The 15,693-nt window shown below is 37.4% G+C and overlaps 1 protein-coding gene across 1 annotated transcript in view; it reads left to right on the top strand.

Annotated features, from left to right (window-relative positions):
- Nucleotides 1-15,693, top strand: part of XRN1 (5'-3' exoribonuclease 1) — a 146,920-nt gene that overhangs the window by 105,680 nt on the left and 25,547 nt on the right. Inside the window, exons 31-33 of the mRNA XM_054575090.1 lie at nt 347-554; nt 1,630-1,725; nt 8,124-8,232. Coding sequence (XP_054431065.1) covers nt 347-554; nt 1,630-1,725; nt 8,124-8,232 — 413 coding nt within the window. The remainder of the gene's footprint in view (nt 1-346; nt 555-1,629; nt 1,726-8,123; nt 8,233-15,693) is intronic.

The following is a 15,693-nucleotide window of genomic DNA, read 5'->3' as shown; positions in this document are numbered from 1 at the left end:
GAAATTTGACATTTAATTCATAAACTTAGTCATTCTCAGCTGTTACATTGTAGGCCTTCCTGAGGGCAAACTAACACACACATACTCACCTTTACATATATAACTACACCTCTAGAACAGTTTTATTCCCCACTTAGTATCACTGAATGGTCTATAGGGAAACTCTTCAGAAATGCATCATCTTATAAACTGAGGTTTTTCTATGATTTCAAGTTGCTCTATTGAATTAAAAGGTAATATTTATTGATTTGAATTACAGACTGTCCCCCCCAAAATTATTTGATTCTTCTTCCTAGCATATTCACTATTATTTCACTCTGAGTGTGATGTAACTTTATACTTTTAGGTGCTCACCTGGTAGGGGTTATCGACTGCCAACAAGTGCCTTGGTGAACCTTTCTCATGGGAGTCGTTCTGAAACTGGAAATCAGAAGTTGACAGCCATTGTGAAACCACAACCAGCTGTGAATCACTATAGCTCAAATTCGTCAGTTTCATCTGGGAATTTGGGAGTCCTGAACCATTCCCCTCAATCAATTTTTGTTCCTACACAAGTAAGACCCTTTGTCTTTAATTTCTCTGTACCCATTTTACAAATCATAGGCACACTGTAAATAGAAACCTAATTTGACTTAATTTTTTTTCAAAATCAATTCCAGATTTGTTTTAAACTAATGGGCCAGTGGAGAATGCCATTGATAGCATTCTACCTATGTTGTAAAATTACAATTATATTAAAGAAGAAAGATGTTTATTTTAAAAAGTCTTGAAAAATGCCTTTTCTCTTTATATGTCTACTTTAAAACTAACAGTAAATTTTTTTTATATAACCCAAATGCCCGATTATATCTGCTATAAAAATTATAGAAATTTGAAAGGCAAAAGGGAGAGGACTATATCATGTTTATCAAAAGCAGTTTTCAAGTTCTCACCATGTAATTCATGGGTAATTCCCTTTTGTCTTTCTGGGGACAAAAATTGAGCTGTTTTGTGTGAGACACTTACCTTTATTCAATTCTGTGACCACAGACCTTACCACACTCTTTAATCCAAATAATACATGCTTATTGTATAGACTAATTAGAAAACACAGGTAAGTAGATAATAACAAAGGAAACAGAAGCAAAAATCCTTTAGAATCTCATAGGTAACTACTGTTAAATTTTGTTGCTTATGTTTGCAGAGTTTTAATCTGCATGAAATCAGTTCTCCATATGTAATAGCTGATTTTTAATCTATTTTATATAAGATGAAGATTTTTAAAATAAAATCATTAGATATTAAGTTTAAATGAGATAATATATCAGTACCTTGAAACACAAAAAGAACCTGTTGGTGGTGATATGTTGATTCAGTATATTCTTTTATAGCATTTGTTGTACTGTAAATACTTTACAATAAAACCATTCAAAACCAAGTAAATAAGAAGAAAGACATTTTTATTCCTATGGTCACGATACCGTAGAGGTATACTGTAGCCCCAGAAGAAAAGAATTGAAATTTCAGATAATGAAAGTCAAATATCCTGTCTCATGCTAAATAATTTTAATGAATAAATTATTTGATTTTTAATATACGTTTTATTTGTTCATGTTTCAGTTTCTTAAGAAATTTCTTGTGCTTTGCCAGGTACCTACTAAAGATGATGATGAATTTTGCAACATTTGGCAGTCCTTACAGGAATCTGGAAAGGTTCAGCACTTCCAGCCAACTCTGCAAGAGAAGGTTAGTATACCTTTTTTGATGGACTTAACTTTTAAAGATTTAATTTTATATATTTTTTTAGGTATGAAATGATTAATTTTCTTCTGAAATCTTCTCATAAAATAGAAATAACAGTTTTGATCATGAAGCTGTATACTTCCATTCAGCTACATATAAAAAATGTTTTGGACCAATGAATGAGAATATAGACAATTTATCTTTTAAATCAGTTTTGGATTTTTCCAGCTGTTTACAAAATCATAATCACTGTTGTTTAAATTGAACAAAGTCCTTAATGGCACTTACTAACTCATTTATTTCCACTTGAATATATAGCTTTATGCTGGCAGTTGACTGTCTTAAAGATGAATGAGCAAGCAAATTGACATTCCTTGATAGAGGAAAGAAATTCTGCTAAAAGAGTAGACTCAAACCAAAAAAAAAAAAGAGAAAAAAAGACAAAGAAGAAGAAAAGGAATGAATTCCTAGGCCTTTCTTGCATGTTACTGGTCTATCTTCTTAGCCTAAGTCAAGAAGGAATGTTCTTTGAAGTTTATAAATCAGTATCCTGTACCATAAAGGCCTCATTTATTCTATATCTTCCAGTGGTGGTGGCATTATCAGAGTTATAGAGGGGAAGATAGCAAGGGGAATGATAGTAAAATAAACATAAAAAGTGAGAGTGACAAAATACCCAGGTATCCTCTGCCAATATGCTATTAATAAGTATTCCTTAGATCATCCATAAATTGTTTCTATCTAAATATAACTCATGTCCAGATTTTCAAACCTTCTTTTTTTCTTTAATGTATTTGGTACTGCTAACCACTCATTCTAAAGAAGTGCTTTGTTAACATTCATTCATTCATTCATTCATTCATTCAACACATATTTATTGTGTGCCTACCATATGGACTTAGACCAGGGTAATAGGAATCTGTGAGAAGTGGTCAAATGCTAGACATATTTGGAGGGATTGCCAGCTGGCGATGAATTAGGTATGGGGGTAAAAGAGAAATAATGGATTAAACGATGTGATTCTTAAGATTTGAGTAACTAAAAGGACAGAGTGACTGTTAGCTGTGATGGGGAGGATTGTGGGTCAGTAGCTTTGTAGGAGAGATTAAGAGTTCAGTTTTGGACACGGTGAGTTTGAGATTTGTACTAAACATTTAAGTGCAGACTTAGAGTTGGCCATTGAGTCTGAGGCTCATGGAGGATGTCCAAGCTGGAGAGAGAATTTGGGAGTCATCATCTATGTATGTGCATGTATATCTGTGTATCTGTGTAACAATTCTTTAATTATCTATATCGAAGGAAATAGATGTAGATAGAGAAGAGGTCTAATAACTTAGCCTTAGAGAATAACATCCTTAAAAAGTTAGAGTGATTAGGTGAAACTGACAAAGAAGACTGAGAAATAGCAGCCAATGAAGCAGAAAGAAAACCAGGAAAGGGTGGTATCTAGATGCCAAGCAAAGAATGGATATCATACAGGATCCATGTGTCAAATGTTGCTCTTGGATCAGTTAAGATAAAAACTGAAAATTGCCCACAGAGTTTAGCACACAAAGGTCACTGGGAACGTTGACAAGAGCAATTTCAGTAGCATGATGATAGGAGTGATATACTGATTACAGAGGGCTGAAGAGAAAATGTGAGGAGAGAAGTCGGAGGCAGTCAATATAAGCAGTTTTTACAAGGGTTTTGCTGTAAAGGACACATTATCTGAGTTCCCTGTTGGCCTTTCCTATTAACTTCTTTATTAACCTCTGTTCTTCCAGCCTTTCATGAGGACTGTTCCCTGGAACTCCAGAATAGTTTTCTTTTACCTTGCCCTATTGCTTGGCTTGTGACTTTGGCTCTTTCCTGTCTTCTAATTACCACTCAATCTATGTCTGAATCCAGCCTCTCAATCAAGATCTAACCCAGTGTCTCCCAACTATCTAGAAGACAGGTATAGATGGATACCCACCATCCCCTCAAACCTCAAGATGTCACAGAATTGACCTCATTTGTGGCCTCTTCTCTTATCCTTATTTCTAAAACTACCATTTTCCTCAGAGATATAATCTGAAAAGCATGGAATTAAAAATTTTATTCTCCTAATGATGTTTTGCAGTGAGACCACAAACTGTTTACACCTTCTCAGTTTGTACAGCTGGACCTTAGATTGTGATCCCAGGCCTAGATTAACCTCCTATCTGCATTTTCTAATTCTTAATTTCTTTCTTTCCTGGTTCTTCTTACATAGTACTGCCTGATCAATCTTTTCCAAAGATCTTTCCATCTGTCTTGGCCCCATGGCGTAATTGAGCAAAGTTTCTAATTGATAAGAGCTCCTAAGTTTTAACTCAGTTTATGCCCTGAGGCAGTGTGGTATGGTAAATCTGGGATTAAACTCAGAATCAGGAAGCCTGATTTTGTGACTCAAATTGAGCAAATATAACTTTTCTGAGCTGCTTCTGCGTAAGATTGTGTTTGTGGGCTTAGATCAAAGTGGACGTCTTTTCTAGCCCTAAAATAGTGTTGTTCAAATACTTAGAATGTGTAGGGCTCCTTGTTTAGTACTACTACCGGAATTATGCAAACTAATATTTAGTCCTTTTATAAGCTAACCCTACCTGATTCTCATATACAGCATGTCCACGTGTTTGGTGAAATAGTCTGTACCAAATTAGTCTCTCTACTTTCCCTCAAACATGTAAATCCCATTTCAGCTCATCTATACGTCTTGTTCCTTCCATTTAGGATGCTTTTCCTCTCTCACTACCAAAGTACCCTTAAGTCTCAGCCAGGGTGTTCTGGATGTTACCAACTATATGTCCTTGAGGAAACATTATATTATATTTTCTCAGAATATTCTCCATGCATCTCCTGTTACTGGTTACTGTTTTATTATTTATATCAGTTGTGTGCTCCAGTGTTTTACCTCCAGTATCTTCCAAGAATTATGAGCCACCACATACAACACTCATATCCATGAGGCATTAAGAAGCAGCTTGATAATCATCCAGTGAACAGGTTCTAGAAAATTCAACATGATTAAAAAAAATTCAGCTTCTGGAAAAGATAAAACTGGAAGCAGTAGAAAGATCAGTCATTGCCAGGGGTTAGAGAGAAAGCAAAGGGTTAATAGGTGGAGCACAGAAGATTTTAGGGTACTGAAAAATACTCTGTGATACTGTTGTCAACGTTAGAGAAACATCCAAACCTGTGAAGAATTTTTATGAGTTTATTTGAGCCAAAGGACAGTGTGCCAGGAAGCAAAATCTCAGATGTTCCCTAGAATGACTTTGCAGTTTGTTTCCTCATTTGGCATTAAAGAAGGAACATAAGGAAGATTACAGGAACAAGGGAGAAAGTAAGGCAGAGAAATACCAATGATTAGGTTACAGGATAACAAGATTATGTGCTCTCTGGATGGTGGTTATCCTTCCAGAGGTCTGAAAAAGAGGCTTTTCAAGGAGGTGTTAACCTCGATGCACAAAAACAAGGAACAGAGCTTAGCTTAAGGTAAAGATAAACCTTGTGTTAGGGAAGAAATAGGCCTGAGGCTTACTACCCTCCCTGACCTGCCCAGTTAGGAATTCATGATCAGATCACCCTGTGAGGTTACTTTCGGTTAGATTTATTACAGAGCCCCTTTTTCATCCCCACTGTAATGCTGGATACATGTCGTTATGCATTCATCCTAACCCATAGAATGTAAAACACCAAGAGTAAACCCAGTGTAAACTGTGGACTTTGGGTGATAATGATCTGTCAATATATGTTCATCGATTGTAATAAATAAACCCATCCCATAAGGGATGTCGCTAATGGTAAGGCTCTGCATGTTTGAGGGCAGGAGGCGATTTTGTTACGAACCTAAAACTGCCCTTAAAAAAAGAGTCTTTAAAAAAAATTCAAGCTTTTTATTGGCAAAATATGAAAAGGTGACTAACACAAATAGCTTAATGTAGATAAAACAACCCAAAAAACTATACTCAAAACTAGACATTTTTTCTTTTTTTTGAAAGAATTTATTTATTTATTTTTAGAGAGAGGGAAGGGAGGGAGAAAGAGGGAGAGAAACATCAGTGCATGAAGGAAGAATCATCAATCAAGTTGCCTCTCACCAGGTACTGGGCCTGCAATCCAGGCATGTGCCCTGATTCAGAATTGAATCGGCAACCGTTCACTTTGCAGGATGGTGCTCAACCAACTAAACCATGCTGGTCAAGGCTGATTAAACTTGTGGCACACATTTTTCTCTGAAACATTACTGTGAACTTGGGTTTTAGAGTTAGAAGTCAAATATCAGTTCTCCTATTATTTAGTTCTATAACCAAATTATTTTATCACTTTGAGCCTGAATTTAGTTACCTGTACAATGGAATCAAAATCTACCATAGCATTTTTATAATTATAGCATTGTTATAATGATATTAAAATAATGAATACAAAGCATATCTTCCCATGCCTGGCACATAATAGACATTTGCACAATATTTGTTCATATCAATCTGTTGTTCTGATTCCCTTCCTTAGAGTCAAAATATCCCATAATGTACTGCTGTAGCCCAAAACCCCACCAACCATTTGTGGTATACAAATAGGAATCCTTTGGTCCTTTTGACTGTTAAAGACTAAAGAACCCTGGGTGTTCTGTGCATATGAGCTCATTGGACCTTCCTTCACACTCTGGTGCATGTCACAAATGTTTTCGAGCATGCTCACTGCCAACTAGGACATGTTGTCCCTTTGTGCCCAGTGTTCATTATTTGTCTGTGCTCAGAAGAAAATAAATAGGGCTCACCAAAAACAAAACTGTGAAATAATAAATTTGTGTTGAACGTCTGCTTTTCAAAAGCCTCTGCTTTTGTCTCCTCTTCTGCTTCACGTGTGGAAAGTTATCTATACCTTGTTGCCCTCAGGCCTCCTCTGCCTCTCAGAAAACAAAGGGATATGGTATGATCTTTAGACAAAACTCATGCCTTTTTGCAAATTCTGTCCATCCCTGTACCGTCTCGGTTGCTGTGGCTTTATAGTCAGTCTTGCTCTCTGGTTATAGTCTTCAGTCATTTGAAATAAAAGACACATTTTTCATTTTCACCAATAATTTTATTGATTTGGATATTTTGAGTATATCAGCTCTCCCTCTAGAGGTATGACATTGATTGTTCTCAATTAATGTCTTGATTTGATTGGTATCAGCTTCAACTGGTCTACCCAACAATGAAGCGTCAGCCAGCAAGAAATCTCCAGTACAAAACTTTGCAAACCACTTTGGAAATGTTTGATCAGTCACAGGACCTTCTCCATACACTACTGCACAAATCTTTTTTGTGTTTCAGTTACATTTTTACTCTTCTTGAAATAATAAAACATAATATGCCAAAAATGTAACTTATTTTCTTGCATCTTCAATATTAAAATAGCTAAACAAAAATTCATCAATTTTGCTAAGTTTTTTTATAATGCATGCTGGTATGACAGGTGTCACAATACAATCTAACAAAATTTTTACAATTGAAGTTAAAGACAACTAAGCACTATTAGAGCCAACCAAATGAACCTTTTGGCCAACCCAGTAAAAAATCAGGGCTTGTGGAAAGGGATGAAGAAGGGCTAGTAGCCTCAATTTTCATATCAGAGGCAGAAATGAATTTTCAATAATATTTTTAATAGAAAATTTTAAAATAATGAAAACAAGAGAATAGAATAGCAAACCCACAGATACCCATCCTTTACCTTGCACATGTTCTGAAACACCTACTCATTTCCCACCCCACTTATCCCAGAGATAGGAATATTTTTAAGCAAGGCTAGAGGAATTTTTATTTTTTAAAAGATTTTATTTATTTATTCATTTTTGAGAGGGGGAAAGAGAAGGAGAGAAACATCAGTCAATTGCCTCTTGCATGCCCCCAGCTGGGGACCTGCCCACAACCCAGGCATGTGCCCTGACCAGGAATCAAACTGGTGACCCTTTGATTTGTGGGATGATGCCCAACCCACTAAGCCACATACATCAGTCAGGGCTAGAAGAATCTTTAGAGGCCATTAATTCTGTTGTGAAGAAACATTAACCTGAGATTTAATCATTTCTTTAATTTCTGTCTTAACTTCAAGCAAAATAGATTTAATTTTTCCTATTAAAAGTAGCATTTTTGTAAAATGTTAGTTTTCTGTGTATCTTGCTAAGTAATGTATAGAGCAATATCTTGAGTGATGATCATTATGTTAATAATGGTTATTTCTGAGTGGTGGAATATGAGTGGTTTTGAAAATTCTCTATACTCTTCTGCATTCCTTAATTTTTTTTCTAGTAAACTATACAGTTTTAATAAAAATAATTATTAAACATTGAAGAAAATAAGTAATTATAATGCTAACAGTTGATTTAAATCATTTATGAGAATTTTGATTTTCAGGGTACAGTTCTACCTCAAGAAATAAGTCAAGTAGCTCAGCATCATAAATCCAGCTTAAATGACAACAGTGCTAAATGTCAGCAAAGAAAACATGAGACTCACAGAAAATGTAAGTTTTAAGTTAAAAAGGTATACGTGTGGTATTAACTACTTTTTGTTTTTATTAATAGCTTTACTGAATTATAATTCACATAACAAGATTGATTATTTTAAAGTATGCAATCAGTCGTGGGTTTGTTTGTTTTTTTCGTATTTTTACAAGTTCTACAACCAATGCCACTATCTAAATTGAAAATATTTTCATCACCCCCAGAAAGAAATATCTTACCTATAAGCAGTCACTCCTCCAGCCCCTGGCAACTGCCAATTTACATTCTGCCTCTGTGGGCTGGTCTATTCTGGACATTTCATATAAATGGAATCATAAAATATGTGACCTTTTATGGCTGACTTTTTTCAATTGGCCTGATGTTTTCAAGGTTCTTCAGTGTTACATGTTGTGGCATGTATCAATACTTCATTCCTTTTAATGGCTAAATAATATTACATTATACAGATACTGCATTTTATTTGTCATTCATCTGTTTATCGATGGGCATTTGTGAAACTTCCACTTTGGGGTTATAATGAATAATGGTGCTATGAATATCTGTGTACAAGTTTTTGTGTGAACATATTTTTGCAGTTCTCTTGGGTAAGTATGAATGAGTAGAATTACTGAGTCATATATTAACTGTTTAGCTTTTCGTGGAACTCTAAACTGTTCTCGAAAATAGTTGTGCCATTTTTCATTTCTACCAGCAGTGTATAAGGGTCTAACTTTTCCACATCTTCCATAACAGTTGTAACTGTCCATTTTTTTTATTGTAAGTCATCCTAGTGGGTGTGAAGTGAATCCTCCTTGTGCTTTTCACTTATGATTCATTAATAACTAATAATGCTGAGCATCTTTTCATGTGCTTATTGGCTCTTTATATATCTGGTGAAATGTCTATTCAAATTATTTGCTCAATTTAAAATTGGGTTATTTGTTTTTTTATTTTTTGGAAGGATTCTTAACATACTCTATATTACAGGCTCATCTGATATTTTTTGTTTTATTTTGGTTTAGCTTTTTTCTGGTTGCTTGTGCTTTAGGTGTCATAATCAAAAAACCATTGCCTAACCCAAGGTCACAATGACTTATACATGTTTTTTTTCCCCCCCTAAGACTTTTATACTTTTAGCCCTTACACTTAGGGTTTTTGTCGTCCACATTTTTGAGTGTTTCTATGCAGTAGGGGTCTGTATTCATTCTATTTCATATGGATATCCAGTTGTCCCAGCACCATTTACTAAAATGCTGTTCTTTCCCCCACTGAAAGAACACCTTGACACCCTTGTCAGAAACCAACTGACCGTAGATTTATGGAATTATTTCTGACCCCTCAGTTCCACTGCATTGATCTATATGCCATCTTATTTTGTTTTTGTTTTTTTTTAAGATCTACTTTCTTTTTTCTTTTTCTCTTTATTTATTTTATTATTTTTTTAAATTAGTTAATTTATTTTTTCAAATACATTTGTCTCTGCCTTCCCTCCACCACTTTCCCCTGCCCCCTCCCTCGTCTCCCCTCCCCCTTTTCCCTCCCTCAGTCCTTCCACACTTTGGTTTTGTCGTTGAGTCCTTGCTGTATGTTCCTTGATTTGCCCCTTCCCTTCCTTTTCCCCCGCCCTCCCCTCCGTCCTTCCCTCTTGACTCTGTTGATTTCTTTTCCTTTCAGTGTTGCTGGTCTTATTTTCCGTGCATCTTTGTATTGTTGGTTAGGTTCCACTTCTAGGTGAGATCATATGGTATTTGTCTTTCGCCCCCTGGCTTATTTCGCTTAGCATAGTGCTCTCCAGTTCCATCCATGCTGTCGTGAAGTTTAGTGGTTCTTTTTTTCTTTCTGCTGCATAGTATTCCATTGTGTATGTGTACCATAGTTTTTTGATCCAATCATCTACTGATGGGCATTCAGGTTGCTTCCAACACTTGGCTATTGTAAATTGTGCTGCTATGAACATTGGGGTGCATAGGTTCTTTTGTATTGGCGTTTTGGTGTTCTTAGGGTATAGTCCCAGCAGGGGAATCACTGGATCAAAAGGCAGTTCCATTTTCAGCTTTTTGAGGAAATTCCACACTGCTTTCCACACTGGCTGCACCAGTCTGCATTCCCACCAACAGTGGACTAGGGTTCCCTTTTGTCCACAGCCTCGCCAGCACCTGTTGTTTGTGGATTTGTTTATGATGGCCACTCTGACCGGTGTGAGGTGGTACCTCATGGTGGTTTTGACCTGCATTTCTATGATGGCTAGTGATGCTGAGCATCCTTTCAAATGCCTCTGGGCCCTCTGTATCTCCTTCTTGGAAAAGGGTCTGCCCAGGTCCTTTGCCCATTTTTGGATTGGATCTTTTATCTTCTTGGAGTGGAGTCGAGTGAGTTCTTTATATATCTTGGAGATCAAACCTCTATCTGATGTATCATTAGCGAATATATTTTCCCATTCGGATGGCTCCTTTTTCATTTTGCTGATGTTTCCTTTAGCCGTGCAGAAGCTTCTCATTTTGATGAAGTCCCACTTGTTTGTTCTTTCCTTTATGTCCCTTGCTGTAGGAGACATATCAGTGAAAAAATGGCTGTGTGAGATATCTGAGAGGTTCCTGCCAATGTTCTCCTCTATGACTGTTATGGTTGCGACTTATATTTAAGTCTTTTATCCATCTTGAGTTTATTTTTGTGTATGGTATCAGCTGATGCTCCAGTTTCAATTTTTTCATGTAGCCGTCCAGCTCTCCCAACACCATTTGTTGAAGAGGCTATCGTTGCTCCATTTTATACTTCTGCCCCCTTTGACAACTAATAGTTGCCCATGTAAACTTGGGCTTATTTCTGGGCTTTCTGTTTTGTTCCACTGGTCTATGGGTCTGTTCTTGTGCCAGTACCAGATTGTTTTGAGTATAATGGCTTTGTAATATAGTTTGATGTCCAGTATTGTGATCCCTCCTACTTTGTTTTTCTTTCTCAAAATTGCTGTAGCTATTAAGGGTGGTTTATAGTCCCATGTAAATTATTGAAATGCCTGTTCTATTTCTGTGAAATATGTCATTGGTATCTTAATAGGGATTGCGTTGAATCTATAAATTGCTTTGGGTAGAATGGACACTTTGATGATATTAATTCTTCCAATCCATGAGCATGGTATATGCTTCCATTTATTTGTGTCTTCCTTAATTTCTTTCTTCAATGTTGTATAGTTTTCTGCATACAGGTCTTGTACCTGCTTGGTGAAATTTATTCCTAGGTATTTTATTTTTCTTGTTGCTATATCGAATGGTATTTTTTTTTTCTGATTTCTTCTTCTGTTTCATTGCTGGTGTACAAAAGTGCCTTTGATTTCTGAATGTTGACTGTATCCTGCTGTTTTGCCAAATTCACTTTTTTGATTGAGTGTTTTTTGGTGGAGTCTACAGGGGTTTCTATGTACACTATCATGTTATCTGCAAACAATGATAGCTTTACTTCCTCCTTTCCTATTTGGATGCCTTTCATTTCTTTTTCTTGTCTCACTGCTGTGGCTAGGATTTCCAATACGATGTTGAAAAGAAGTGGTGATAGCGGACATCCTTGTTGTGTTCCTGATCTTATGGGAAAGCTTTTAGTTTTTGCCCATTGAGTATGATGTTGGCTGTAGGTTTTTCATATATGGCCTTTATTACGTTGAGGAATGCCCCCTTTATTCCTATGTTACTGAGTGGGTTTATCATAAATGGATGTTGTACCTTATCGAATGCTTTTTCTGCATCTATCGAGATGATCATGTGGTTTTTGTCTTTTATTTATGTGATGTATTACATTTATTGATTTGCATATATGAACCATCCCTGCAACCCTGGGATCTATCCCTCTTGATCATGGTGGATAATCTTTTTAATGTATTGCTGGATGCAGCTTGCCAATACTTTGTTGAGGATTTTAGCATCTGTGTTCCTCAGCGAAATTGGCCTGTAGTTTTCTTTCTTTGTAGAATCTTTATCTGGTTTTGGGATCAGGGTGATGCTGGCCTCACAAAAAGAGTCTGGGAGTCTTCCCTCCTCTTGGAATGTTTGGAATAATCTGAGAAGGACAGGGTTTATCTCTTCCTTAAATGTTTTGTAAAGTTCTCCTGGGAAACTGTCCGGCCCTGGGCTTTTATGTGCCGAGAGTTTCTTGATTACTGCTTCAATTTCCCCAGCTATTATCGGTCTGTTCAAGCTTTCTGTTTCTTCCTCCTTCAGTGTTGGAAGATTATACTTTTCTAGAAATGTGTCCATTTCATCAAGGTTTTCAAATTTCTTGGCATATAATTGTTCAGTGTAGTTTCTGACAATCCTTTGTATTTCTGTGGTATCAGTTGTTACTTCTCCTCTTTCATTTCTGATATTATTAATTTGGGTCCTCTCCCTTTTATTCTTGATGAGTCTCCTTAAAGGCTTGTCAATTTTATTTATCTTTTCAAAGAACCAGCTTCTGGATTGGTTGATGCTTTGAATTGTTCTTTTCGTCTCTATGTCATTCAGTTCTGCTCTCATCTTGACCATTTCCTTCCTTCTACTTGCTCTGGGATTTATTTGTTGTTGTTTCTCCAGTTCTTGAAGTTGTAGTGTTAGGTCTTTTATTTGAAATGTTTCTCTCTTTTTTACGTAGAACTGTGTTGCTATGAACTTCCCTCTCGGGACTGCCTTTGATGTGTCCCATAGTTTTTGGACTGTTGTCTGTTCATTTTCATTTGTTTCCAGAAATTTTTTGTTTTCTTGTCTTATCTCATTATTGACCCATTCATTGTTTAATAGTGTACTGTTCAGTCTCCATGAGTTTGCAAGTTTTTGAAGTTTCTCTTTGAGGTTGATTTCCAGCCTCAAGCCCTTGTGGTCTGAGAAAAAGTTTGGTATTATTTCATGTTTCCTGAATTTGCTGAGGGTTCCTTTCTGTCCTGTCATGTGGTCGATCTTTGAAAAACGTCCATGGGCATTTGAAAAGAATGTGTATTTTTCTTCTTTGGGATGTAACGTTCTATATATGTCAGTTAAGTCTATTTGATTCAGTGCATCATTCAGCTCCATGATATCCTTGATGATGTTTTGTTTGGAAGATCTGTCCATTTTTGACAATGGGGTGTTGAAATCCCCTCCTGTCAGTGTGTTGCTGTTTATATCTTTTTTGAAGTTGTCCAAGATTTCCTCATATATTTGGGTCTATATGTTGGTTGCATATATGTTTACAATGTTTATGTCTTCTTGATAGATTCTTCCTTTAAGTATTATAAGGTGTCCCTCTGGGTCTCTTTTATTGCTTTTGTTTTGAAATCTATTTTGTCTGATATAAGTATTGCTACCCGTGCTTTCTTCTCTCGCCCATTTGCTTGGAATATTTTTTCCATCCCTTTACTTTCAATCTGGGTAGGTCTTTTGCTCTGAGGTGAGTCTCTTGTAGGCAACATATGTGTGGGTCATGTTTTCTTATCCATTCAGCTATCCTGTGTCTTTTGATTAGAGCCTTTAGTCTGTTTACATTTAGAGTTATTACTGATAGAAACCTATTCATTTTTTCTCTTTGTATCTGTGTTTTTCTCTTTCTTACTCTTTTTCTTCATCTTCTTAAACCAGTCTCTTTAGCATATCTTGTAGTGCTGTTTTGGTAGAAGTGTATTCTTTTAGCCTTCTTTTGTCTGGAAACCCCTTATTTCACCTTCTGTTTTAATTGAGAGCCTTGCTGGGTACAGCAGCCTTGGTTGTCAGTCCTTGCTTTTCATTACTTGGAAAATTTGTTGCCATTCCCTTCTGGCTTGTAGTGTTTCTGTTGAGAAGTCAGCTCCTAGGCGCATGGGGGCCCCCTTTTATGTTACTTTCTCCTTCTCCCTTGCTGCCCTGAAGATTCTCTCTTTGTCTTTGATAGTTGCCATTTTAATGATGATGTGTCTTGGAGTGGACCTCCTTGAGTCCCTCTTGAGTGGGGCCCTCTGTGCCTCCTGGATCCATGAGATGTTTTCTCTCCTCAAATTGGGGAAATTTTCCATCATTACTTTTTTGAAGAGGTTCTCTATCCCTTGCTCCTCTTCTTCTCCCTCTGGTATCCCTGTTATGCAGATATTATCGTGTTTCAGGTTGTCCTGCATTTCCCTAAATGCCTGTTCGTTCTTTTTGAGTCTTTTTTTCCATTTCTTTTTCTTTCTGGGAGCTTTTTTCTACCTTATCCTCCATCTCACTGATTCGATCCTCAGCTTCATCCAGCCTGCTTTGGATTCCTTCTCCTGTGTTCTTCAATTCAGAAATGGTATTCTTCATATCCTCTTGTGTCTTCTTGATAGTCTCTATGTCCTTTTCCACATTGATGTAGTTTGCTGTAAGATGCTGATAGTTTCTCTGCAGTTTCTCATAGTTCTCTTTGAGCTGGCTGAGCTCATTGAGCTTCCTTAGAGCCCTTGTTTTGAATTCAATATCTGGTATTTCCCTTGCCTCTATTTCATTTAGCTCTCTCTGTGGGGCTTCCTCTTTTACCCTCATTTGGGGGACTTCTTTTTCTTCCCATTTTTTAGAGATTCTATTATTTTTTTTAATGCATTCATTCATTCATTCATTCATTCATTTTTGCTTCTGCTTCAATTGACCCATCTAGATCTCCTGACTTTGTGGATTAAACTTCTATGGTAGTAGGCAGGTCGGTCTATCTATCTATCTATCTATCTATCTATCTATCTGTTTTTCTTTTTTTATTTGTTTAATTACTGAGTGAGCCTGAGTGAGCCTGAGTGAACGGGCGCCGTAGCCCCGATCCGTGGAGTGCTCACCGGACCTCAAGCGCTCGCCTGCCGTTAGGCGTGCACCCCCGCACTGGTCAGGTTAGGGTCTTCCATTGTATGCTTTCCCTGCCTCTGCCTCTTTGGGCGCGTGGCCTGCCTGCGCAAATGGAGACTATGGAATGGGGGAGGAACTGTCTTCCACGGATCTCAGATAATCCTCCAGTTCTTTCCCCAATCCCTCAGTCTCCAGTATCTCCTCAAGGGTCTCTATGCAGCTGTGTCCCCTGTGGCCAGGGATTCTCTATATCTTCCAGCCAGTCTACACTCAGCCCCTTGCCCACGCGCACACAAACTGTGTGCGGAGCGCGCAAAAGGCAGGTTAATTGATTCTCTTATGCCTGGGCGAGGTGGTAGCTGCAGAGTGGGAGGTGAGTTATGACTGGGGCTCCGCTGGCCACCGTCTCAGTTCACAAAGTTTTCCTCACCAATCTTTCCTCAGGCACCAGCCCACTCTGCTCCCGCCTCTACCCAGAGATCATGGAGGGCAGCTGCCGCTGCAAATTTTTGCATTCGCCCTTTAAGTGTCTCTTTGCATCTCCAGCCACCTGTCTCTGGCAAAGAGCACCCCTAAGCTTTTCGGGGTTGCGTTTTGTCTGTGCGTTTTCCTGGTTTCAGCTGCTGTAGTCTCGGGTCCCTTTTTATGGTTCAGACCCTGTTCTTCTCAGGGGGATCCAACTGGCCGTTTCAATGTCCCTCTGGTGCTGGTACCTGT

Source organism: Pteronotus mesoamericanus, unplaced genomic scaffold (assembly GCF_021234165.1).
Source record: "Pteronotus mesoamericanus isolate MK-2021 breed Mesoamerican mustached bat unplaced genomic scaffold, CSHL_Meso_final contig_27, whole genome shotgun sequence".
Taxonomy (NCBI): domain Eukaryota; kingdom Metazoa; phylum Chordata; class Mammalia; order Chiroptera; family Mormoopidae; genus Pteronotus; species Pteronotus mesoamericanus.
Note: the sequence above shows the minus strand (reverse complement) of the source record. Positions and strands in the feature narration are given on the sequence as shown.